The following is a 26,659-nucleotide window of genomic DNA, read 5'->3' as shown; positions in this document are numbered from 1 at the left end:
TAAACAGAATCTAGTGATGGTAATGATAAAGGACGATTACAGTACTTAAAATCGATTACTTAATTCTAAAAAGTTTTGCACCTCAGTAAATATTAATTTATTTTGTTCAAATGAAATATCCGTAGAGCCATCCAATATATATATTGTCTATTACATAGATATCTCCTACCAGTCTTTTTTGATATCAAAAAATATCAACGAGTGTTGAAATTTTTTGATATCAAAAAAGATGAGTAGGAATTTTATTTATCACCCAATCCCTTCTTACATGCACAAATAGAAAAATATAATTCTTTGCTGTAGATTTCACTTTTACTGAACATTACGGCGTAGTGATACATTATTTTTTGACAGCAATTCAACCATTGCAAAGTCCTTTATATTGACCCAGTGTTTCCATCAAGGTCAATTGAATAACAATAGTTCATTTTTATTAAAAAAAAAAGTTACTTTTAATAAGAAATGACCTGTTCTTTGAAAATAAAAAAAAGTAGTTCGTTTTCAACTGACCAATCAAGGAGATATCGCAGAAGATAATGAAATATATCACACAAGCGATATCTACTGTAGAATGTATTATTGGGTGATAAAAAGATATACATGTCTAAATTACAAAAATAATGGACAAGAAAATGATTTTTTTTCAGTATCTTATTCTCTAGTATGATTATGTGGACTACAACAAACATCAAAAGAAAAAGGTTTTTCTCTGGTACGAGATCTTGTGAGTTCATGTAGTCTACTACTAGTGGAAAAGATTTTCTACAAACATCACAACAAAACATTTTTTTTTTTCCCTCCTGTATGGATTCTGGTGTGGTGTTTTAGATGACTACTAGTGGTAAATGATTTACTACAAACATCACAAGAAAAGGGTGTTTCTCCAGTATGGATTCTGGTGTGGTGTTTTAGATGACTACTAGTGGTAAATGATTTACTACAAACATCACAAGAAAAGGGTGTTTCTCCAGTATGGATTCTGGTGTGGTGTTTTAGATTACTACTAGTGGTAAATGATTTACTACAAACATCACAAGAAAAGGGGGTTTCTCCAGTATGGATTCTGGTGTGTCGTTGCAGATCACTACTAGAGGTAAAAGATTTACTACAAACATCACAAGAAAAGGGTTTTTTTCCAGTATGGATTCTGGTGTGATTATATAGACTACTACTACGGGAAAATGATTTCCTACAAACATCACAAGAAAAGGGTTTTTCACCCGTATGAGTAATGATGTGTTTATGTAGAATAACTTTTTCTGAAAATGATTTACTACAAACATCACATTTATATGGCTTCTCGTCTGTATGGGTTTTGGTGTGTCGTTGTAAATTACCGCTAGTGGTAAATGATTTACTACAGACAACACAAGAAAAGCGCTTCTCGCCAGAATGAGTTCTGGTGTGTTTCTTTAGAGTACTATACTGTGTAAATGATTTTTTACAAACATCACAAGAAAAGGGTTTTTCACCAGTATGTATTCTGCCGTGTTTACGTAAATAACTACTAGTGGTAAATGATTTCTTACAAACATCACAAGAAAAGGGTTTTTCTTCAGAATGGGATCTGACGTGTTGATGTAAATTACTACTGCAGGTAAATGATTTACTACAAACATCACAAGAAAAGGGTTTTTCTCCCGTGTGAATTCTGGTGTGTTCATGTAGCTTACCACTAGTGGTAAATGATTTACTGCAAACATCACAAGAAAAGGGTGTTTCTCCAGTATGGATTCTGGTGTGTATCTGGAGATTACTACTAGTGGTAAATGATTTACTACAAACATCACAAGAAAAGGGTTTTTCACCAGTATGGATTCTGGTGTGTTGCCGTAGACTACCAAGGGCAGAAAATGATTTACTACAAACATCACAAGAAAGGGGTTTTTCACCAGTATGTATTCTAATATGTTCTTGCAGGTTTCTACTAGCGGAAAATGATTTATTACAAACATCACAAGAAAATTTTTTTTCACCAGTATGAATTCTGGTGTGTCGCTGTAGATTACTACTACAGGTAAATGATTTTCTACAAACATCACAAGAAAATGGTTTTTCACCTGTATGAATCATAATGTGTTTACTTAAATTATGAAGAGAATTAAATGATTTACCACAAACATCACATTTATAAGTTTTTTTTGAGTCATAATGCTTTGACATTTTCTAAATCTCCTCTCGGTAAATACACAAAACAAAATGGTAATTAGGAGATAAACACCGACTGATTAGAATTTAGAGATCTGATATTGTCTATTTGATATGAATTTAAATCATTGTTGACGGTCGCAAGAACCGGATGAAATCGGGTTATAAAATCACTTCAAATCTGTAAACATCAGTTTCATCCTTTACATCACTATTAGAGGACCAATACTGAACCTGAATAAATAAAATAATTAAAAATAATCAAGATGCATAAATTATCAACCATACAACTTATAGAAATAAAATAAAATGGGGTTTTAGGGGCTATTGTTCTGCTGCTAATAACACTTTAAGAAATGAAAAGATAGGTTGCCAGGCAACGAAACATACGCCCACAGCAGCTAAATCGTCCGGGCAGTGAACAAGAGTTGTTGCATATTTTTACTTTTTTCGGTATTGAAACATTTATAATACACTAAAATCTGATTAAGAGCAACAACTCATGAAGTAATTTTCAGAAAACCATTAGAATTTGTTGGTTTTTATAAAGTTCTGTCACATGCTAACGTTTTGTATACAAAACTTTTAATATCGTGGAATTAGTTGTTAAAGTCATAAAAATTCATTGAAAATCAATATACTTGTTCGTCTCAAGATCTTAAACTCTGTGTATCAATCTGAAGTCAATCGGATGATAACTTTAGCCTTTAGAGTGGAAATCGTTGAAATTCAATAGGATTTTTTGTCTCATGACCTTAAACACTGTGTATAAATTTGAGGTCAATCGGCTATTAACTTTGGCCTCTAGAGCGTCCACAAGATTTTTTTAAGTGATCAAGGACCTTAACTCTGGCAGTAATTATTTGAAATCACTGAAAATCAATAGGCTTCTTCGTCTCAAGACCTTAAACACTGTGTATAAATTTAAGGTCAATCGGATATTAACTTTGGCCCATAGAGCGTCCAAAAGCAATTGTGACGGTGGCAACGACAATATACGGCCACGTTTCAATGTGGGCGTATAATAAAATAGAATAATGTCCCAATTTTTGGCAATTAAGGTCAATCGGATATTAACTTTGGCCTCTAGAGCGTCCACAAGATTTTTTTAAGTGATCAAGTCCCTTTCCCTTTTCTGTGATGACTTTTGGGTATAGAATCAAAGAAATGTGTTTGAATATAAATTTTCTGCGAGATTTTGCTGAACATTCATGATTTGAGGTGGAAGGATACAAGAGTTCAGCGGTTGGTTAGCTTTTTATGTGATGTCAGCGCTATGATATCATTTCGGACTCGGGCTGGAGTATGTGACGTTCGGACTCAGGATCCATTTATAATAAGCCAAAAACGGTTTTATAAAAATAACATGCGAATAAAATTTATCGCTTGGCATCAAGTAGAACAGGTAGACCTCTACCTCTTAAGGAATGGCAAAATTTCCAATGTTGAATGTTTATGAAAAGAATTTTTATTTCTTTATATCGGTAATATGTATATAAAAAAAGTAGCTGATGAATTTATTGACATTAACATGAAAGACATGGTTATTAAAAGGCTCCACCAAAGGATAAAACATTAGTTGCACTAAGTTTCTTTATCATGAACCTACAGAAAAACCAAAAGTATCATTCATGTTTTTACAAGTCCCATGAAATTTTAACGATAATCTGTAAGCTGCAGTTGACATGCATTCCTCAACAACCTTACCAGACAGCAGTACCAATCGATATATGAGTGTAGCAATGCAAAAGGCTTTTTTTTTAAAATTTGAATTGGACTAAAAGTGAAGATTTACTAGCATTCTAACCCTCCTCCCATTTAAGAAACTAATAAAAAAAAAACAATTCAAAATCGATTAAGAAATAAGAAAGTTATTGCACTTTTCAGACCCAAAATTGATGGACGTCCGTATACACGTTTTTCTAGAATTGCAAAAAGTGACCAAAGACCATTTCTCAGAAACTATTGAAGATATTGGCATCACTACGCTCTAATTACCATATAAGGCACCACAGGTCTGCATATTATTATACGCATTTCGTACTACAAAAATATGACATCAGCTGAATAAAAAACAAGACCTGATAATACATGCCTTTTGACAAGTGATTTTAGCTATCAACGGAAATTTAAAATACTATTTTATAAAGAATGTAAACGATGTTTAGACATTATGAACTGCAGTGGACTCTGTCACTTTCGACATCTGAATTCTACGGCATTCTGTGAAATCCGTCATCATTTTCATTTCCCGATTTATTTTCTTATTACTTCAACCAAAATAATTTTGAGCAATCTGGATTCTGAATATTTCGAATTACAACATCAATCAGCGGTCTTGTCCCACACGATTTGCGTTAAATTAACATTTGATAATCCGACCTTCAATCAGTGGGTGTTAACCAACAAGCAATCACCAATCGATTATCTGTCGGCATAAATCATGTGTCTGTCAAATGTTGATTACCATGATAATTTTATAATCTCTTGTATCCGACATTTTAAAGTGAAAAGATAAATTCAAACAGTGGTTTAAGGGCGTGGACAAACACAACTTGTCGTCAGTCAATTGGTCGACCAATTGTAAGTGCTATTAAGTCAACTTTAGATGATTATATATATTCAAAGTAAATTGTTATGTATATGTATTGTTATGTTATTGTGTCTTGTTATGCAATCGTTTGATATAATGTAATAAAATTTTGAATGTAAAGAAAGCTTTATCATATTTTAAGATCTGTGTATTCGAGGGTGCATTATAATAAAACTTCTGGTATTCGAAGGTACAATAATACACTTCTGGTATAATTGAGGCAATTGAGGATTCCGACATGCTGTCTAATCTGGCATATTGTATCGATCCCCTATGATGTTGGAATTGACAGAGTCCACTGTACAAGTATTTCATTTTCTATCGTACAAACAAAGGCAGTAATTATTGAGGAATATTACTGAGGAATATTACTGAGATGAACTTAAAGCCTGTACCGGCACGGGAATTAAATATAGAAAATATCAGAAAATATAAGTAATCGCAACAATCAAAGCGGGATAACCGATAATCCCGATGTTATTGTTGTACATGTATGTGCAAAGAATCCTTACGATTCTTGGGTGGATGAGCTGTCAATTATCGATAATGGCGGCCGTGTGTTGATTGGGATTATTCCATTTCAATGTAAAACAGGGCTCGAAATTCGTCATTTTTTGCGAGAATCTAAGAGGATTCTCATATATGCAATCTGCGCTAATCTTTCGAATCTTAATATTGACTAAAAAAACAAAATTGTGTTTAGTGTTAATCGCCAGTATCAGAAAATGCCGTAGCTAAAATAAGCTGATACGGTGGCGTGGCATTTCTTCATAACACAATTTGTAGTCCTTTGTCCATCACGTAACTTGCAAAATTTTTATTCATTCCTGGATGACAGACAAACGGCACAATGCTCATGTGACAACCATAACTGAAATTGCTATAAAATAAAATTCTGTACGACTATGATATAGCCTTCAATAATATTTTTAAAATTAAGCCTCTGTCAGTAGTGTATAAAATTAAAATTCATAACGGTAAACGCTATTTAGAACTGGTTTATTGACATAATTCCAACCGATATGTCATGTGTCATCGGAATTCGGCAATTCTGTCGGGAAAACATCTTCGTTTCTCTCTCTGTGTGTTCGATGTTCTATAAAGGGATTATATTTAAAGAAGATTTAAATTAACATAACAACTGGTCAGTGAATCCCTCATTGTATGATCCAGTTATTATTTTAATATCTGGACGGAGCGTGGAAGACGCGCAATTCGGAAAACATGCCGAGGTCGTCTTCAATGGCCACGTGGCTTATTTTACTGAACCTATTACTATTATGTATAATCAGCAAGCTTGTTTTGTTTATTTAACCGGATTTTTAAAAATCACCGTTAAATGTGCTAATTACTCGTATTATAAACCACTAAGGTACACTGTATGTCTGTTGTTGTAGCCGACAAGCAAGTTGATTGTCTTCTTAATTAACAAGTAATAATTAACCCGTCGTAATTTAGCCAAAAGTAGATTGATTATTTACGATACCATAGTGGCCGATTCATTGTTTACCATTCGGCTTGAATAAACATCAATCGGCTAAACCCGACAAAATATACTGACCATGACTAACATTCAATTATCGGACTCGACAATTATCAGAGATGTTTTTTTTTTTTCAGAAAAATTTTACGCAAATCCTTGTCGGTTCGCAGCGTAAGCTCTTGCAAGAATCCTTGTGCGAATTAGATTCAGAGATTCGCGTGAATTTCTAGTCCTGGCAAAATACATTTAAGCTTTCACAATTATAAAAACATTATCAGTGATCGCTTGTTTGATAAACGAAAAACACAATATTACTAAATATACACAAATTTTCAACAATATTTTATTGTCAAGTTCTTTTATCACACAAATTTTCAACAGATCGAAACCGAAACCGAGTCCGAAAAGTCGTCAAGTAAGTCTGAACCATCGTCCAAAAGATCGTCTGTGTTGAGTCTGAAATGATGGAAGACTGAAATGTTGTGCTACCAATTCCCTGACAATACGAATTCGGAATTGTTGAATAAAAAACCCATATATGCGATGAGAGAACAGGCAAAATCAAGGCTGGAACATGCATTGCATTCCTGTTCCTCTTTTTTAAATTATATTTTGTCTGGTTTGGGTATGGAGTATGTATATATACTGATAGGTCAGACTCCTGTGATCTAACTGTCAATTAGGACGGTTCCTGAACGTACAGGGCGGGTGTAATGTAACCTACATTCTGAGCTGAACTAATAAAATATTTAATATACGGATAGAAAGGTTAGAATCCTGCGATGCGGCCTACATCAGTGTTGAATGCATTAAACTTTTTTTTTTTATATTAAAAATGTCCTGTAACTTACAATCCCCGGTAGTCTAAAAGGAATTTAGACGGTCTATAATAATAAGTTATAAACCCACAAATTAATTAAATATATCTTGACTTGCTTCACCGAAAACGTTTCCGCCATTTTATAAAGAATGTAGTTGTTCAAAAATTGCGACTTGGACCTACTCCAACCCGAGTAATGCATGTTTACAGATTGCAATTCATTTTATTATGCGTTTGAGATTAAAAAGGTGATATTAAACAATTACATATTATAATTTATATCTATAATTGATAATATACCGGTTCTTTATGCGAAATTGTCATTTTTAATTGAACATCGTGGCGTTTTTGTTTCTCAAAATGCGATTTCAAAGGAAGCGATTTTCTGTAATACAAGAGTTATGTCCCTTGGTTACAACTTCCAAACTTGCTTATAAATCACATTTTGAGGGGCATTTTGACATAAAAACGTTACTTTAAAAGCAAATATGTTTCAAGGTCTGTGCAACTTTTTTTCTTTCTTACAAAATTGTTTTATCGGAAATTGACACTATGAGAGTTATGGAATTAGGCAGGCTACCCTATTTCTTGTTAAAGAGACAATAACACTCTTGCTGGCTTGACAGCTCCAGAAAATAAATAATAGCCTTATTCTAAGTACTAGATGTTTAAGTGTCCTACCTGTTGTGTAATTTATCCATTACATCCTATTTTACTTGTCCAGAGGGTTTGAAAATATTTTTAAATCCAAGTCACACTTGAAAAGGTTTACGTTAGGCTTTTCAAATCATTTTGTTGAATTTTTCCAATTTTTTAAATTAGGTGTGTTAAGATGAAATTTGTATCACCAATTAATTGGAATATTGTAAAATAGTACAATTTGTTGACCAGAATAAAAATTGGGACATATTATTCAGTTACAAGAAGAGTGGTGAGAGAGAGAGAGAGAGAAATGGGGTTTAACGTCCACTCGACACAAACTAGGTCATTTCGGGACTAACATATGGTTTAATTTTATTTACATAATTCGCTTGCGCGTAGGGGTCTTTAGCAGTGGGAGAAAACCGGAGGACCCGGAGAAAACCCACGAGGTTGGAAGATGAGTGGTATTGAGCCTTTAAGTACAAATTGGTATAAGAGACCATTGCAAAATTTCTACACTTGGAAATTGATATAATTAAAGTGGTTATTTTGAAATTGGTGTCATTAAAGTGTTTTTTTTCATGTAACTGAGACACTGGAATAAAACAGGTTTTAATCTGTAAATAATCCACAGGTCAAGCTATTTGGTTTTTACTGAGAGAACTTTGCTTTTCCACATAAAGCAAGCGGATTCTTTTTCCCCACAGGTTTTTTTCTATCCGCACTGATCACACCAAACATCAACTAGCTGGACAAAGGGAAAAGATGACCCGCCCTCTCTTCTCACTACAGCGATTTTAACACCAAGTGACTGTCCATAATATCATACCACAATATATTGGAAGTTAAATTTGTAACGAACAACAACAACAAGGTAAAACCTCTCACAAGTCTATGTCAAGAAAAAAAAATGGGTCTGGCCAGGTAATCATCCCCTTTATAAAATTACCTACAACCTTTCAGATCGTCCATCGTCGAGAAAAACCCATGGGTCTGGCCAGGTAATAAATTAGGACATCTTTTATTTTTCATTGATAAAAAAACTAATTAAATTCCTCTACAGATTTTATTTTTCTTCTTCAATTAAAGAACCATATTTAATTGTTACTGGTACTAAAATAATTCATATTCAAATTTGTTTTCTGAAAATAACCCTCTAGTAGAGGGTGTATAAATAATCTTCTTTATATACCCATCTTCATTATCCCAGTCGGTGCAGAATAGTCTTCATTATCCCAGTCGGTGCAGAATAGTCTTCATTATCCCAGTCAGTGCAGAATAGTCTTCATTATCCCAGTCGGTGCAGAATAGTCTTCATTATCCCAGTCGGTGCAGAATAGTCTTTGTTAGTAAGATGTTAAACCCTATTTCCTGTTGAATAATTTTGGTGATAACTAATTTACTACAAACATCACAAGAAAATATTTTTCTCCCGGGTCAGTTTTTGTGTTGCTGTAGATGACTATTGACGACAAGATGACTATTGACTACAAGATGTAAAAGGGTTTTCACCAGTATCTTATTCTCTAGTTTAAATTTCTTTATGTTTATGTAGACTACTACTAACACTAAATGATTTACTACAAACATCACAAGTAAAGGCTTTTTCTAAAGTATGGGTTCTGATGTGTACATGTAGATTACTACTAGTAGGGGTTTCAGGTCACGTGACTTTAGCGTGAAATCGGACAGCCAGCGGCTGAAATATAGCCCACTTCAATCTACGATTCTGAATTACTTTTTTATGTAAATGCATTACTAGCAATTGTATTGCAATAGTTTAATATCAATCTCAATATCTGTAAAGATTCAGGCTAAAAAATTATCGAAATGTAAGCGAAATTACCGTTTGTTTACATGAGACGCTCGCGGGAAAATACCGCTCTGACGTCACGCGGCCTGAGATTTTCCAATGCTATGACTCACTTCATTGGTGAATCTGCAGCTTAGTTACCTGGGGATTTTGATATAGAACCAATCAAACGATAGATAACATTTTTGTGGTTATTATGGTTGTTGATACCACCTGATCGGACAAGTAGACCCGTAGAAAATGGGATTTATCTGTTTTGATGACTGAAAATTGCCAAATTTCAACTAAATATTAAAAAACTTTCTTGAGGTATCATCCAGATTATAAATATTTGACATATTATCATTCAAATTATTACGATTTTAATAAATTTTAGCTGACAATAACGTGCGGATTTCAGTTTTAAAATTGGTACTAGCGATTCTGAAGGGAAAATACCGCTTATGACGTCACTCAAATATGACTGAAAAGCACTATTTTGGTGCCATGCCAAGCATTGACTGGTATATAGCATTTTGATTACATTATTGACGTCGATCTCAGATTTTAAAATTCCATAACTTTGGATCTAAATAGAATATTTTGATGAAATAAAAAAATTTGGGTAGCATTTTATGTATATTTTCACAAAATATTTTTAAAAATTTTTTTCCTGTCATTTGAAACTTTGACCTGAAACCCCTACTACTAGTGACTTTTTGTTTTTTTATCGTACAGACTTTAATAATGATGATCGCGGCTAGCCTAAAATTGAAAAGCTAATAAATTCGGTTCAGAGTGGAGCTTAACTATTATAGCGAGAACTATCAATTCTTTAGCTTGACATCAGAAGGCACAAGAAAATTTTTTTTCACCCCGTATGAGTTCTTCTGTGTCGCTGTAGAACACTGCTACTGGTAAATGATTTTCTACAAACATCACAAGAATAAGGCTTTTCTCTAGTGTGAATTCTTGTGTGTATTTGTAGACTAGTAATAATGGTAAATGATTTACTACAAACATCACATTTATATGGTTTATATCCATTATGAGTTCTGTTGTGTTCATGTAGAGTACGACTACTGGCAAATGATTTTCTACAAATATCACAAGAAAAGGGTTTTTATCCGGTATGGACTCTGGTGTGTATATGTAGACTACTGCTATTGGCAAATGATTTACTACAAATATCACAAGAAAAGGGTTTTTCACCTGTGTGAATTCTGGTGTGTCTCTGTAGATTACTACTCAAGGAAAATGATTTTCTACAAACATCACAAGAGAAGGGTTTTTCACCGGTATGAACTCTGGTGTGTCGTTGTAGATGACTACTAGTACTACATGATTTATTACAAACATCACAAATAAAGGGTTTTTCACCTGTGTGAATTCTTGTGTGGTGTTTTAGATTACTTCTAGTGAAAAATGATCGCCTACAAATATCACAAGAAAAGGGTTTTTCGCCAGTATGGGTTCTGGTGTGTACATGTAGATATGTTCTCGTGGTAAATGATTTACTACAAACATCACAAGAAAAGGGTTTATCTCCCGTATGAATACTAGTGTGTACATTTAGGCTACTACTAGTGGTAAATGATTTTCTACAAATACCACAAAAAAATGGATTTCCTCCAGTATGAAATCTGGTATGTACATGTAGATCACTTCTAGAGGCAAAAGATTTACTACAAACATCACAAGAAAAGGGTTTTTCACCTGTGTGAATTCTGGCGTGTTGCTGTAGATAACTTTTACTAGTAAATGATTTACTACAAACATCACAAGAAAAGGGTTTTTCACCTGTGTGAATTTTGGTGTGTCTCTGTTGATGACTACTACAGGTAAATGATTTACTACAAACATCACATTTATATGGCTTCTTTCTAGTATGGTTCATAATGTGTCTATTTAAAACAGAAGGTTCACTAAATGATTTATCACAAACATCACATTTATATGGTTTCACTTGAGTTTTGGTGTTGATCATAATATGAGTTCTGGTGTGTCGATGCAGATTAAAACTAGTTGTAAATGATTTACTACAAACATCACAAGAGAAGGGTTTTTCACCAGTATGAATTCTGGTGTGTTTCTTTAGACCACCACTAGTGGTAAAAGACTTTTTACAAACATCACAAGAAAAGGGTTTTTCTCCCGTGTGAATTCTTGCATGTACATGTAGACCACTACTAGAGGTAAAAGACTTTTTACAAACATCACAAAAAAAAAGGTTTTTTCCAGTATGACTTTTCAGGTGTAGCTGTAGTGTATATCTTTCTGTAAACGATTTTGTACAAACATCACAAGAAAAGGGTTTTTCCCCAGTATGGGTCCGGGCATGTGAATTCAATCTGAACTTATGACTGAATGATTTTTTACAAACATTACAAGAAAAGGGTTTTGCTCCACTGTGGATTCTGATGTGTACACCCAATGCGCTATTAGTGGTAAATGATTTATCACACACATCACAATTATGTGGTTTCATGCCAGTATGAATCATAATATGTCTATTCAAACCAGAAGGGTCCCTAAATGATTTTTTACAAACATCACATTTAAATGGCCTCTCTCCAGTATGAATCATAATATGACTATTTAAACTTGTAGAGTCACTTAGTGATTTACCACAAATATCACATTGATAGTTTTTTTTGGAAACAGAATGCTTTGACATTGTCAGCTTTTCTCCTGATCTTCGCTCTGTAAAAAAAAAATAATTTTAATTAATTTCAGATTGTCACGTATAATCGAAACCACACCAGTTGACTCAATGACAGTTTTTATGGTTCATCAATTCACTTGTGTGTAAGGGTCCCTAGCAGTGGGAGGAAAACGGAGGCCCTGGGGAAAACACATGAGGTTGGAAGGCAACCCTACACCTTGTCATGTACAACTGGGGAGTTGAAACCACCCCAGTTGACTCACTGACAAATCTTATGACACAAAATGTCAGCGCTAACCATTCGGCCACTCAACAACTTGCTTTTATTGCACAATCAGTGACTATAACATTAGTTTTCATTGGAGAGTTAATTTTTCTCAACCAATCATTATTAAATTTAAGAAATAAATACAATAAATAAACAGTTGATTGATCTCAGTCTTTTGTTTGTTAATGCTGATGCCAAGAATGATTATTCAGCACTTTTGTATTTATTTAAGAAATAAATACAATAAATAAACAGTTGATTGATCTCAGTTTTTTGTTTGTTAATGCTGATGCCAAGAATGATTATTCAGTGCTTTTATACGGCAAAGTATCTACTTCCGTTATTTTACCGTACATCGTTTCTGATTCAAAATGGCGGAAAGTACAGATATATTCCACCATTTTGGCAACTCGTCTTTCAAGTTCGACGCAGAAGCACGATTTTACGGGAAAAACATAAACCACTGACAGTCTTAGTACTTAATTAAAAAACCAAAGTCCGCAGAAATGCGCCCTCGACCAAAATAGAATAATATTCTAAATGCTTTTCTACAATTTACATTTATTATCTTATTTTCTTTTAAAAATAATTCTCCAGTTTCTACCATAGAAATTCAAGTATGGCTATTTCGTTCCTTTATAAGAAACGGAAAAAGAAGCAATGTTAGACAAAAAACAAATACATGTAGAACTGTTGGGTTAGGGTTAGGTTTTGGGTTTGCGTTATGGGTTAATGTTAAACGGAAGCGTACGGCAAAATAGTAAATAAAGTAAAGTGCCGTATACGGTTAAATATCCACTGCCTAAAGAATAAGATCAAATGGGGTTTAACGTCCTACTGTTCTGCAGTCAATGACCGGGTTTTGTAGTCAAATTATTACCTTGCAGTGTCTTAAATCATTTGTTGTTTCTTCGTATTTAATTAAACATTAAATAATAGATACTAATAATCTGCAATGAACTTATACGCCGGTACTGTATATTAAATCAACAATTTAATTACGTCTTATCTGCCGGAATCAGATATCCGCCATTTTTTAAGCAAAGTATTGACGTGGACCGTCTCCTACCCGAGTAACTCATATCTGAAGCTTACACGTCATTATACAATAAGGTTATGCTATAGACAGACGAGCGTATTTTTCCGCCCCAATCGCGGCGATTGAAATTCGCCAGCGATTTTTTTTACGGCCGATAACGAACGGGCACACGTAGCGATCGTCTCAAGAGCGTACGCCACTCTGTGAGTAATTATGTCGATCACATGACTTGTCCATCACGTGACTTGTACAAAATGGCAGCAATTTTGAGATCATGTGATATCAACGATCTCGAGGATTGGCTTATAAAAATGAATCGCCCGACAATATACGCTGGACACGGGCACACAAGCGAATTTAATCGCCGGCGAAAAATATTCGGCCGAAAATATCTAACATGCTAGATACGAGCGATTCATCGGGCGAATGGTTCGCCAAGCAGAATCGTCGTCGCCCTGAAGGGGCACACGGGCGTATTTTTCGAGCGATTTTAAAAATCGCCGCGATCGGGCGAAAAAATACGCTCGTCTGTCCCCCACTTTAGTAACAGCTTTCTTGTGATATCTGGTTGATTCAATTGTGCCAACCCTTCACGTCCCTATTGGTTCTTATTGTTCTCCCAATTATGCTTAACATCAGGATACTCCAGACACTTCTCGTAGTTCTAGTGTCGAATATGTAGCTCATTACCGATTTTACCGGGTCAGTAGTGGCTTTCTCCTGTAAGTTATGGAATGTTGGCAGTATATGTTCTGCAGGTACAAACCGTAGAGCCGTGACTTTTCTAAAATTGTTTTGTTAATCAATGTTTTGTTAATTGATTTTCTTTCATGTGCTTCATGATGAAATAATAACATGGTTAAGTACACAACACCATAGTATTTCAAAGAAAACAAATGTATTAAAATATTAAAACAAACACAACTATCATTTATTAAAACAACAATATCAATTTTATTAAATCAACGTTTTTTTTTATTTCAAAATCAGATTGGTCCGAGTGGTTTTCCAGTCTTTGTCCGAGTGGTATTCAAAGAAAACAATTATATTAAAATAAATACAACTTTCACTTTATTTGTTGGGATGAGTGGTCTTTGAGATGGGTTTTCTGGATACCCTCATTATTTTTTGTGTAACTCATATGAAGATTATGGGTCATTGTTGTTTGGGTGATTGTATATTATATTCCATAATTTAAATTAGAAATAGAAATGAATAACATGATCCAGAAGAGAAATTCCAAATTATTATGGTTACTGCAGCTTACCAACCCCCATTATATAAAATCAACTACTAGTACATAACATTTAAGGCCTAAAGAAAGACCTACAATAGGATGTAGTAGTACTACATCCTATTGTAGGTCTTTCTTTAGGCCTTAAATGTTATTGCATCTTTTATTAATCAGACATTTATTAACTTGCCAACTTTCTATCCCATTGAATACTCTTGATTTTCAACAGATTTAAACACAATTGGAAGTTAATGATTTAATTAAAAAATGGAAAATCAAGACTTTGTTTACTTTAGTATTTCTCCTAACAGGCCTTATGTCGCTTAGAATGAAGTAATTTGACTGAAATGTTCAAGATATTCCCCTTTCATTATCTATTTTTTTACTATTATAACGAGAACTGCCAGCTATTTATCTTAATCTTACATACTGAATATTTAACTAATGATGATATTTCATTTCCGAAATGTTTTCATACCGGAAAGCATTCATTTCAAATAATCCATACTAAGCTGGGTCACAATAATATCAACTTAAACTATCATAAATTCTTCACACACTCTGTTCTTGTAATCACTACACTGCAGAATACTATTTGTTACACTGTCCAAATTTTACCAATGTTAGATTAAAAACTATAAATAAATTACCAAATAGTCCATTTATATTAACTTAAAAACTCGCATCAACTATGATAGAAATAATACATTGCAAATAAATAAAAATATGTACATTTCCACTTATTTATACATTTATCTAAAAAACTTCAATAACCATTCTAAAATTCCCTTTAAATTTGTTTTATCAGACATCACATGTATTGCATGGTATTCAGGACATATTATTTTTATTCCTGGGGGTTGGATGGCTGAATGGGTAGCACATGCGCGTTGTACCATAAAGTCTGTCATTGAGTCAACTGGTGTGGTTTCGATTGTATGTGACAAGGAGTAGGGTCGCCTGTCCAACCTCGTGTTTTTTTTTTCTGAGTCCTCCGGTTTCCTCCCACTGCTAAAGAACCCTACACGCAAGCGAATTATTGAAATAAAATTAAACCATATGTTAGTCCCGAAATGACCTAGTTTGTGTTGAGTGGATGTTAAACCCCATTTCTCTCTCTCTCTCTTTTATTCCTACTAATGCTAAGGAATTGACACTTAGCAGACGCCGTTTTTTAAATCCTGTTGTCTTTTTTTATGGCAAATAGTGGTTATGAAATTAGGCAGGCTACCCTACTTTTTGTCAAATAGATTGGTATAAAAGACCATCGTAAAATTGGAAATTGGAATTTTTAAATATATTTTTAAATTGGTGTAATTAAAGTGATTATTGGGGTAAATAAAGCAATCAATTTGAAAGGGGTGTAATTAAAGTGATTGTTTTTATTTAACTCAGACACTGGAATAAAACCTTTCAGAACGTCCATCGTCTAGAAAAAAAACACAGGTCTGGCCAGGTAATCATACTGTTTGTCTCCTAGAAGTTACGGATTGACATATATTTCAACTTGAATATATGACAGACCTTATGTTCTAAAACACTACACTACGCGACCATCAAACTCCAGTCATTTTTCATTCAATCTGGGACCTTGGTATTACATGCTTATTATACTATTTGCATAAAGAGGAGGAGTCATTTTGTCAGTCGAACACAACCGTTATTATGGTGTAACGACGACACATTTGAACATTTTTTTAAAACCAAACACTAATTGACATCTAGAGGTTCCACAAGCTAAAAACGTGACTTTTTGACTTTTCGTACAATCTGGGGCCATAAATCAGAACGTGGCGGTCCGTCCGATATGACCCAATATCAGTAAAAACAAAGATCATTGGGATATTAACATAGATTTCAACTTTCATCAAAATCAGACAAACATTGTGACCTCTAGAATATCCCCAGGTTAAATGAAATGAAATGGGGTTTAACGTCCTACTGTTCTGCTCCTAAACTGGGCTAATGAGGACAGGCATACGCATACAGTGTGCTATGAGGGAAAGTTTGCCCGGGCAGCGGCACTACGGCCTACTCTTATATCGAATTCCAACTGCCAAGGGATCTTTTACGTGCACGCCAATATGTACACGGGACCTTGGTTTTTCGTCCCATCCGAACGACTAGACAGCTGTCATTGTTAGGCCCCCCGTCCTGCATTACTGACAAGGGGAAACCACGCCAGAAAATCTGGATGAACTTTCTCGGCCAATGCAGGGATCAAACACCCGACCTCCAGGCTAGCGAGCCAGCGCCTTACCCACTTAGCCACGTGTTCCTCGCCCCACAGGTTAAAAACTCGATTCTTCATACAGTAGGAGCATTTATCCTGAAATTCGTGCCAATATCGAAAGGAGCCATCATCGTTAGTATATAAAGCTATATTTTTCAAAATTAGATAAAAATTGTATGTGGTAGTGCCCACAAACAAAATGTGAACGGACTGGTACACATCCGTCCGGACACACGGACAGGGCCGACAACAATTTATGTCCACATGTGGACGTAAAAAAATTGACAGAGCAGAAGTTAATGTCTTGTCTACAATAATAACATCTGTAGGCCTGTTCAAATAGCCGACTAGTTGAGGTTGATAAATTACACTATCCTTTATTTTTCATTCATAACAAACTAATTAAACTCCTTTGGTACAGATTTTATTTTTGGTGTATAAATGATTTGCTATAAAAATATTACAAGAAAAGGGTCTTTTCGCCAGTACGAGTTCTTGTATGACTACATGTGATAAAAGGTTTTATTACAAACATCACAAGCTAAAGGTTTTATTACAAACATCACAAGCACTATGCCCTACTCTTATAAAAAATTCCAATTGTCAAGGGATCTTTTACGTGCACGCCAATGTGTACACGGGACCTCAGTTTTTCATCCCAACTAGACAGCTGTCCTTGTCAGGCCCTCCGTCCTGCATCACTGACAAGGGGAACCACACCGGAAAATCGTGATGAACCAGCAAGTTAGAAATTAGACGATAGCAGGTTAGAATTTTGAATCTAATATACCGCCATAAAGGTACATGGGAAGATCAATATGACGGTTTTTAATAGTTTGTTTGCTTTTGTTATACTTAAATGACAATATTGGTGTCAGTCATTATCACATATTTGATAGAACTTGTTTAACACATTCCAAATATAATTTTAACAGAGATCACTGCTACGATAGATGGGTAATCACGGAAAAATATAAATTTATACCTTTATTCAGACCTGAATGTCATATGGTTTACTATTACTGGTAAATGATTTACTACAAACATCACAAGAAAAGGATTTTTCATGCGTATAAATTCTTGAACGTTTATGTAGATCACTCCCAGTGTTAATCGATATACGACAAACATCACTTTTCACCAGTATTTTATTCTCTAGCATGAATTCTTTTATGTTTATGTAGACTACTATTGTGTGTAAATGATTTACTACAAACATCACAAGAAAAGGGTTTTTCACCAGTATGAATTCTGGTGTGTATCTGTAGATAACTTCTAGAGGTAAAAGATTTTTCACAAACATCACAAGAAAAGGTTTTTTTTCCAGTATGGGTTCTGGTGTGTCGCTCCAGATTACTTCTATCGGTAAATGATTTTCTACAAACATCACAAGAAAATGGTTTTTCGCCTGTATGTGTATTCATGTGTTGCTGTAGACTAATACTAATCGTAAATGATTTCGTACAAACATCACAAGAAAAGGGTTTTTCACCAGTATGAATTCTGGTGTGTATCTGTAGATAACTTCTAGAGGTAAAAGATTTTTCACAAACATCACAAGAAAAGGGTTTTTCACCTGTATGGATTCTGGTGTGTACTTGTAGATTATTACTCTGCGTAAATGATTTTTTACAAATATCACAAGAAAAGGGTTTTTCGCCAGTATGAGTCCTGGTGTGTGAATGTAGATTATCAATAGTGGTAAAAGATTTTCTACAAACATCACAAGAATAGGGTTTTTCACCAGTATGAATTCTGGTGTGTTTTTCTCGACCTCTACTAGTGGTAAATGTTTTACTACAAACATCACAAAAAAAGGGTTTTTCCCCTGTATGGATTCTGGTGTGTACGTGGAGATTACCACAAGTCGTAAATGTTTTACTACAAACATCACAAGAAAAGGGTTTTTCACCAGTATGGGTTCTGGTGTGTTGTTCCAGATTACTGCTATGGGTAAATGATTTTTTACAAACATCACAAGAAAAGGGTTTTTCACCAGTATGTATTTTGATGTGTTGCTGTAGGCTGCTACTATTGGTAAATGATTTCCTACAAACATCACATTTATATGGCCTCTCCCCAGTATGAATCATAATGTGACTATTTAAACTAGTAGAGTCTCTTATTGATTTACCACAAATATCACATTGAAAGTTTTTATTGGAAACAGAATGCTTTGACATTTTCAGCTTTTCTCTTGATCTTCTCTCTTTAAAAAAAAATAACATTAATTAATTTCACAATTTAATTTAATTCAAAAACACTAGGATATTTTTAAACCCCTGATAAAATATCAGCAACAACTTAATCACCATTGAAAGGCAACAGACAACTGACTTGAATTCTTGTCTTCATGCAATATTGAACCTGAATAAGGTAAATAATTAATATTAATTTATAATGTTCATCAAGTGCCATAAATTATCAACCATAAAACTTATAGAATTTTATTAAAATTGGGTTTTAACGTACTACTGTAGACTGTTCTGCAATTTCTGGGTTTGGTCGTCATATCATTACCATAAAGTATCGTATTCTTAAACTAATTTTTATGCTTCTTCGTATTTAATTAAACATTTAATAACCGATATTAATCATCTATAATGAACTTACATACCTGTACCTTATATCAAATTAATAATTACGTCTTTTCTGCTGGAAACAGACATCCGCCATTTTTATAAGCACGGTAAGTCTAAAATATGACGTGGACCACCTCCTACCCGAGTAACTCATATCCGAAGATAACGGATAATTGATGTTTGTTTGAGTGTACATTATATTCCATAATTCAACTTAGATATAAACGTAAAATAGAATGTATAATATACAGTAATTGACTAGAATAATGCAGAAGAGAAATTCCAAATCATAATCATTGCCGCGGTTTATCAACCTCCAACATATAAAATCCTCTCCTATAAAAAAAATGATGATATTTTACACCAGAAAGCGTTCATTTTGAATAATCCATACTAACCTGCATCATAACAATAGCAACTTAAACATACTGCTAAATATAAAGTGTACTTATTGCAATTGTATCATGTGGTATTTTTATTAATAAGAAGGCGATTTAATATTATTAGACTTAGTTTTGTTTTTAACCATCTATCATATTTCAAGAGAGGCAAACACGCAACAACTGCAAGAAAAGTTTTTTGGGTGGTTTCTGATAGATTACCAACATCACAGTACCGGAAAGTTTGTCAATTTCGAGGGCATCTCTTCCTAAAAACCTACGACCGACCGATAATCCACACATACGAATATAGTAAATTTGGTGTCTGAACTAATGTTTTTGGGGTCAGTATTTCATTTTCAGATATCACTGTAACTCGGGTGTCATTTGCACTAATTTCTTTCACATTCGTTTAAATAAAAATCTTTGTTTACAATTCATATGGACAGCTTTAAACTGGGCACAAGTACAAATTAGATGATTTTTGGTGGTTTTAACGATTTTTACGAATTTTTAAACAAAGATTTGACATTGAATGAATGTGAAAGAAATTATTGCTATACACAAGATTAAATGATACCCGGTTTGCAGTGTAAGGTCAGTTAATTGATTCCTTATACCATTTTCGGAGTAATGACTGGCATATTTGGTATGTACATATTTTGAAGGGTTGCCCCCATCCCCATAAAATTCTGTCGTGGAAAATGAATAAAGCAAGACAATCAAATAGATCCCAAAGGAATCATTTACCTATTTGCTCAACATAGAATGAAAAGAGTGCTGTCATCTAAATGCTTTCTAAGAAGCATAAGGTTGATTTTCATTAAATGAGCACCTTTTGCAAAAATACACCTAAAAAAAATCCTTTCTTGTTCCTATGTTTATAAAGTTTTATTATAATGTCTATGATTTATTACAAATATTGGAAGACAATGATTTTGATTTCCTATGGGTTATTACATCGGAGCTGGATTAAGATTTGATATGCCAGGAAGGGAGTTTGTTTTGAATCTAAGAAGTTTTACCGGTCAGCCATCCCTTTAACACGTTTTCTATTTGCTTTAGTTATTAATTGCATGTTACCTAAAACATACTTGCAAGTATATTGACTACAATCAAGCACTCCTCATATACAGAACAGTTTTTATATTTGCCTTAGCCAGCATACTACAAATATATATATATATATATATAATATATATATATGTGGCTACTTTGAATCAGCATTTGCAAATGAAAAAAACTATTCAGTTGATTTATGGCTGGCAGCGGTCTCTGGGCTACAGCCTCTAAAACATATACCTTAATACTTTTGGTAGAAAATGATTTACTAACCAGCGGCTGCCAGGCAGGATACGCCCACATTTTCGAGAGATGGATAGAAAACAAGCTAAAACGAAAGTGATTTTTCCTACAATCAAGAGCCATAATTCAGGAAATTACAATTCGATATGCGCAAATATCGAAAGGAACCAAGATCTTTGAGATATAAACTTACATATCAAGTTTCAACAAAATTGGATAAAAATTGTGACCTTTATAGGGTCCACAACCTTGATATACCATATTTTTACGCAATTTGAGAACGAGGGGCGGCCATTTTGTCGATCCGTTTGGGCCGATTTTCACGAAATTCGAACTCAGTCGTCCCTAGGGTGTAACGGTGATATAATAATATGTTTTTTTAAATCGGATAAAAATTATGACCTCTATAGGGTCCACAAGCTAAAAACGCGATTTTTCGTACAATCAGGGGCCATAATTCAGTAAGTTACGGTCCGATGTGCTCGAATATCAAAAGGAACCAAGACCTTTGGGTTATAAACTTATATTTCAAGTTTCAACAAAATCGGATAAAAACTGTAACCTCTGATATACCATATTTTTACGCTATTTGAGAACGAAGGGCGGCCATTTCATCTGTCAGTTTTTGGCCGATTTTCACGAAATTCGAACTCAGTCGTCCTTAGGGTGTAACGGTGATATAATAATATGATTTTTTAAATCGGATAATAATTATGACCTCTATAGGGTCCACAAGCTAAAAACGTGATTTTTCGTACTATCAGGGGCCATAATTCAGGAAGTTAAGGTCCCATATGCGCAAATATCGAAAGGAACCGAGGCCTTTGGGTTATAAACTTACATTTCAAGTTTCAACAAAATCGGATAAAAATTGTGACTCTATAGGGTCCACAACCTTGATATACCATATTTTTACGCTATTTGAGAACGAACGGCGGCCATTTTGTCTGTCAGTTTAGGGCCGATTTTCACGAAATTCGAACTCGGCCGTCGTTATGGTGTAACGGTGATATATTAACATGGTTTTTTAAATCGGATAAAAATTATGACCTCTATAGGGTCCACAAGCCAAAAAACGTGTTTTTGCGTACAATCAGGGGCCATAATTCATGAAGTTACGGTCCGATATGCGCGAATATCGAAAGGAACCAAGATCTTTGTGTTATAAACTTAAATTTCAAGTTTCATTGAAATCGGATAAAAATTGTGACCTGTAGACTGTTTACAAACAATTGTGGACGGACGGACGGACAGGGGTGACGACAATATACGTCCACATAAAAATGTGGGCATATAAAAATTGTGACCTCTATAGGGTCCACAACCTTGATATACCATATTTTTACGCTATTTGAGAACGAACAGCGGCCTTTTTGTCTGTCAGTTTTGGGCCGATTTTCACGAAATTCGATCTCAGCCGTCCTTAGGGTGTAACGGTGATATATTAACACGATTGTTTAAATCGGATAAAAATTATGACCTCTATAGGGTCCACAAGCCAAAAAACGCGTCTTTGCGTACAATCAGGGGCCATAATTCATGAAGTTACGGTACGATATGCGCGAATATCGAAAGGAACCAAGATCTTTGTGTTATAAACTTACATTTCAAGTTTCAACAAAATCTCGATAAAAATTGTGACCTCTATAGGGTCCACAACCTTGATATACCATATTTTATCGCTATTTGAGAACGAACGGCGGCCATTTTGTCTGTCAGTTTTGGGCCGATTTTCACGAATTTCAAACTAAACTGTCCTTAGGGTTTAACGGTGATATAATAATACGGTTTTTTAAATCGGATAAAAATTATGACCTCTATAGGGTCCACAAGCCAAAAAACGCGTTTTTTATGTACAATCAGGGGCCATAATTCAGGAAGTTACGGTCCAATATGCGCGAATATCGAAAGGAACCGAGATCTTTGTGTTATAAACTTACATTACAAGTTTCAACAAAATCAGATAAAAATTGTGACCTCTACAGTGTTCACAAGCCAAAAACGTGATTTTTCGTACAATCAGGGGCCATAATCCATGAAGTTACGGTCCGATAGATGCCAATATCGAAAGGAACCGAGATCTTAGGGTGATAAACCTATATTTCGAGTTTCATTGAAATCGAATAAAAATTGTGACCTGTAGACTGTTCACAAACAATTGTGGCGGACAGGGGCGACAACAATATACGTCCACATGAAAATGTGGGCGTATAAAAACAACACAAGAAAAGGATTTTTCATCAGTATCAATTCTTGAACGTTTATGTAGATCACTCCCAGTGTTAATCGATATACAACAAACATCACTTTTCACCAGTATTTTATTCTCTAGCATGAATTCTTTTATGTTTATGTAGACTACTATTGTGGGTAAATGATTTACTACAAACATCACATTTATGTTTTTTTTCCGGTATGGATTCTGGTGTGTACATCTAGACTACTAATACGGGTAAATGATTTACTACAAACATCACAAGAAAATGGTTTTTTTCCAGTATGGGTTCTGGTGTGTCGCTGCAGATTACTTCTATCGGTAAATGATTTTCTACAAACATCACAAGAAAATGGTTTTTCGCCCGTATGTGTATTCATGTGTTGCTGTAGACTAATACTAATCGTAAATGATTTCGTACAAACATCACAAGAAAAGGGTTTTTCACCAGTATGAATTCTGGTGTGTATCTGTAGATAACTTCTAGAGGTAAAAGATTTTTCACAAACATCACAAGAAAAGGGTTTTTTTCCAGTATGGGTTCTGGTGTGTCGCTCCAGATTACTTCTATCGGTAAATGATTTTCTACAAACATCACAAGAAAATGGTTTTTCACCCGTATGTGTATTCATGTGTTGCTGTAGACTAATACTAATCGTAAATGATTTCGTACAAACATCACAAGAAAAGGGTTTCTCACCAGTATGAATTCTGGTGTGTATCTGTAGATAACTTCTAGAGGTAAATGATTTTTCACAAACATCACAAGAAAAGGGTTTTTCACCTGTATGGGTTCTGGTGTGTACCTGTAGATTATTACTCTGCGTAAATGATTTTTTACAAATATCACAAGAAAAGGGTTTTTCGCCAGTATGAGTCCTGGTGTGTGAATGTAGATTATCAATAGTGGTGAAAGATTTTCTACAAACATCACAAGAATAGGGTTTTTCACCAGTATGAATTCTGGTGTGTTTTTCTCGACCTCTACTAGTGGTAAATGTTTTACTACAAACATCACAAAAAAAGGGTTTTTCCCCTGTATGGATTCTGGTGTGTACTTGGAGATTACCACAAGTGGTAAATGATTTACTACAAACATCACAAGAAAAGGGTTTTTTTCCGGTATGGGTTCTGGTGTGTTGTTCCAGATTACTTCTATGGGTAAATGATTTTCTACAAACATCACAAGAAAAGGGTTTTTCACCAGTATGTATTTTGATGTGTTGCTGTAGACTGCTACTATTGGTAAATGATTTCCTACAAACATCACATTTATATGGCCTCTCCCCAGTATGAATCATAATGTGACTATTTAAACTAGTAGAGTCTCTTATTGATTTACCACAAATATCACATTGAAAGTTTTTATTGGAAACAGAATGCTTTGACATTTTCAGCTTTTCTCTTGATCTTCTCTCTTTAAAAAAAAATAACATTAATTAATTTCACAATTTAATTTAATTCAAAAACACTAGGATATTTTTCAACCCCTGATAAAATATCAGTAACAACTTAATCACCATTGAAAGGCAACAGACAACTGACTTGAATTCTTGTCTTCATGCAATATTGAACCTGAATAAGGTAAATAATTAATATTAATTTATAATGTTCATCAAGTGCCATAAATTATCAACCATAAAACTTATAGAATTTTAATAAAATTGGGTTTTAACGTACTACTGTAGACTGTTCTGCAATTTCTGGGTTTGGTCGTCATATCATTACCATAGAGTATCGTATTCTTAAACTAATTTTTATGCTTCTTCGTATTTAATTAAACATTAAATAACCGATATTAATCATCTATAATGAACTTACATACCTGTACCTTATATCAAATTAATAATTACGTCTTTTCTGCTGGAAACAGACATCCGCCATTTTTATAAGCACGGTAAGTCTAAAATATGACGTGGACCACCTCCTACCCGAGTAACTCATATCCGAAGATAACGGATAATTGATGTTTGTTTGAGTGTACATTATATTCCATAATTCAACTTAGATATAAACGTAAAATAGAATGTATAATATACAGTAATTGACTAGAATAATGCAGAAGAGAAATTCCAAATCATAATCATTGCCGCGATTTATCAACCTCCAACATATAAAATCCTCTCCTATAAAAAAAAATGATGATATTTTACACCAGAAAGCGTTCATTTTGAATAATCCATACTAACCTGCATCATAACAATAGCAACTTAAACATACTGCTAAATATAAAGTGTACATATTGCAATTGTATCATGTGGTATTTTTATTAATAAGAAGGCGATTTAATATTATTAGACTTAGTTTTGTTTTTAACCATCTATCATATTTCAAGAGAGGCAAACACGCAACAACTGCAAGAAAAGTTTTTTGGGTGGTTTCTGATAGATTACCAACATCAGAGTACCGGAAACTTTGTCAATTTCGAGGACATCTCTTCCTTAAAACTTACGACCGACCGATAATCCACACATACGAATATAGTAAATTTGGTGTCTGAACTAATGTTTTTGGGGTCAGTATTTCATTTTCAGATATCACTGTAACTCGGGTGTCATTTGCACTAATTTCTTTCACATTCGTTTAAAAAAAAAATCTTTGTTTACAATTCATATGGACAGCTTTAAACTGGGCACAAGTACAAATTAGATGATTTTTGGTGGTTTTTACGATTTTTTAAACAAAGATTTGACATTGAATGAATGTGAAAGAAATTATTGCTATACAAAAGATTAAATGATACCCGGTTTGCAGTGTATGGTCAGTTAATTGATCCCTTATACCATTTTCGGAGTAATGACTGGCATATTTGGTATGTACATATTTTGAAGGGTTGCCCCCATCCCCATAAAATTCTGTCGTGGAAAATGAATAAAGCAAGACAATCAAATAGATCCCAAAGGAATCATTTACCTATTTGCTCAACATAGAATGAAAAGAGTGCTGTCATCTAAATGCTTTCTAAGAAGCATAAGGTTGATTTTCATTAAATGAGCACCTTTTGCAAAAATACACCTAAAAAAAATCCTTTCTTGTTCCTATGTTTATAAAGTTTTATTATAATGTTTATGATTTATTACAAATATTGGAAGACAATGATTTTGATTTCCTATGGGTTATTACATCGGAGCTGGGTTAAGATTTGATATGCCAGGAAGGGAGTTTGTTTTGAATCTAAGAAGTTTTAACACGTTTTCTATTTGCTTTAGTTATTAATTGCATGTTACCTAAAACATACTTGCAAGTATATTGACTACAAT

At 34.1% G+C, this 26,659-nt stretch overlaps 4 protein-coding genes across 6 annotated transcripts; all 4 read right to left on the bottom strand.

Moving 5' to 3' along the window:
• Nucleotides 1-264: 264 nt before the first annotated feature.
• Nucleotides 265-2,377, bottom strand: LOC126824054 (zinc finger protein 271-like). The gene has a single exon (XM_050553215.1). It carries the CDS (start codon nt 2,161-2,163, stop codon nt 772-774), a length of 1,392 nt encoding a protein of 463 aa, XP_050409172.1. The 5' UTR covers nt 2,164-2,377; the 3' UTR covers nt 265-771.
• A 7,758-nt stretch (nt 2,378-10,135) lies between these two features.
• Nucleotides 10,136-13,646, bottom strand: LOC126824042 (zinc finger protein 62 homolog). The gene is made up of 2 exons (XM_050553197.2): nt 13,292-13,646; nt 10,136-12,181 (listed from the first exon to the last, which is right to left on the bottom strand). The coding sequence occupies exon 2, from the start codon at nt 12,153-12,155 to the stop codon at nt 10,602-10,604; it is 1,554 nt and encodes a 517-aa protein (XP_050409154.1). The 5' UTR covers nt 12,156-12,181; nt 13,292-13,646; the 3' UTR covers nt 10,136-10,601.
• A 3,685-nt stretch (nt 13,647-17,331) lies between these two features.
• Nucleotides 17,332-21,005, bottom strand: LOC126824061 (zinc finger protein 235). 2 transcript variants are annotated; one of them, XM_056102043.1, is made up of 2 exons: nt 19,535-21,005; nt 17,332-19,126 (listed from the first exon to the last, which is right to left on the bottom strand). In XM_056102043.1, the coding sequence occupies exon 2, from the start codon at nt 19,098-19,100 to the stop codon at nt 18,066-18,068; it is 1,035 nt and encodes a 344-aa protein (XP_055958018.1). In that variant the 5' UTR covers nt 19,101-19,126; nt 19,535-21,005; the 3' UTR covers nt 17,332-18,065. The 2 variants fall into 2 exon arrangements, with proteins under 2 accessions (XP_055958018.1, XP_050409189.1); XM_050553232.2 differs by having other exon boundaries at nt 19,541-21,005.
• A 2,147-nt stretch (nt 21,006-23,152) lies between these two features.
• LOC130010226 (zinc finger protein 235-like) lies at nt 23,153-25,351 on the bottom strand. Of its 2 annotated transcripts, none has more exons than XM_050553225.2 (2): nt 25,231-25,351; nt 23,153-24,816 (listed from the first exon to the last, which is right to left on the bottom strand). In XM_050553225.2, exon 2 carries the CDS (start codon nt 24,788-24,790, stop codon nt 23,582-23,584), a length of 1,209 nt encoding a protein of 402 aa, XP_050409182.1. In that variant the 5' UTR covers nt 24,791-24,816; nt 25,231-25,351; the 3' UTR covers nt 23,153-23,581. The 2 variants fall into 2 exon arrangements, with proteins under 2 accessions (XP_050409182.1, XP_050409181.1); XM_050553224.2 differs by having other exon boundaries at nt 25,225-25,319.
• Between the last annotated feature and the right edge of the window lie 1,308 nt (nt 25,352-26,659).

This window comes from Patella vulgata, chromosome 6 (assembly GCF_932274485.2).
Source record: "Patella vulgata chromosome 6, xgPatVulg1.2, whole genome shotgun sequence".
NCBI classification, from domain to species: domain Eukaryota; kingdom Metazoa; phylum Mollusca; class Gastropoda; family Patellidae; genus Patella; species Patella vulgata.
This window is presented reverse-complemented; position numbering and strand designations above follow the sequence as displayed.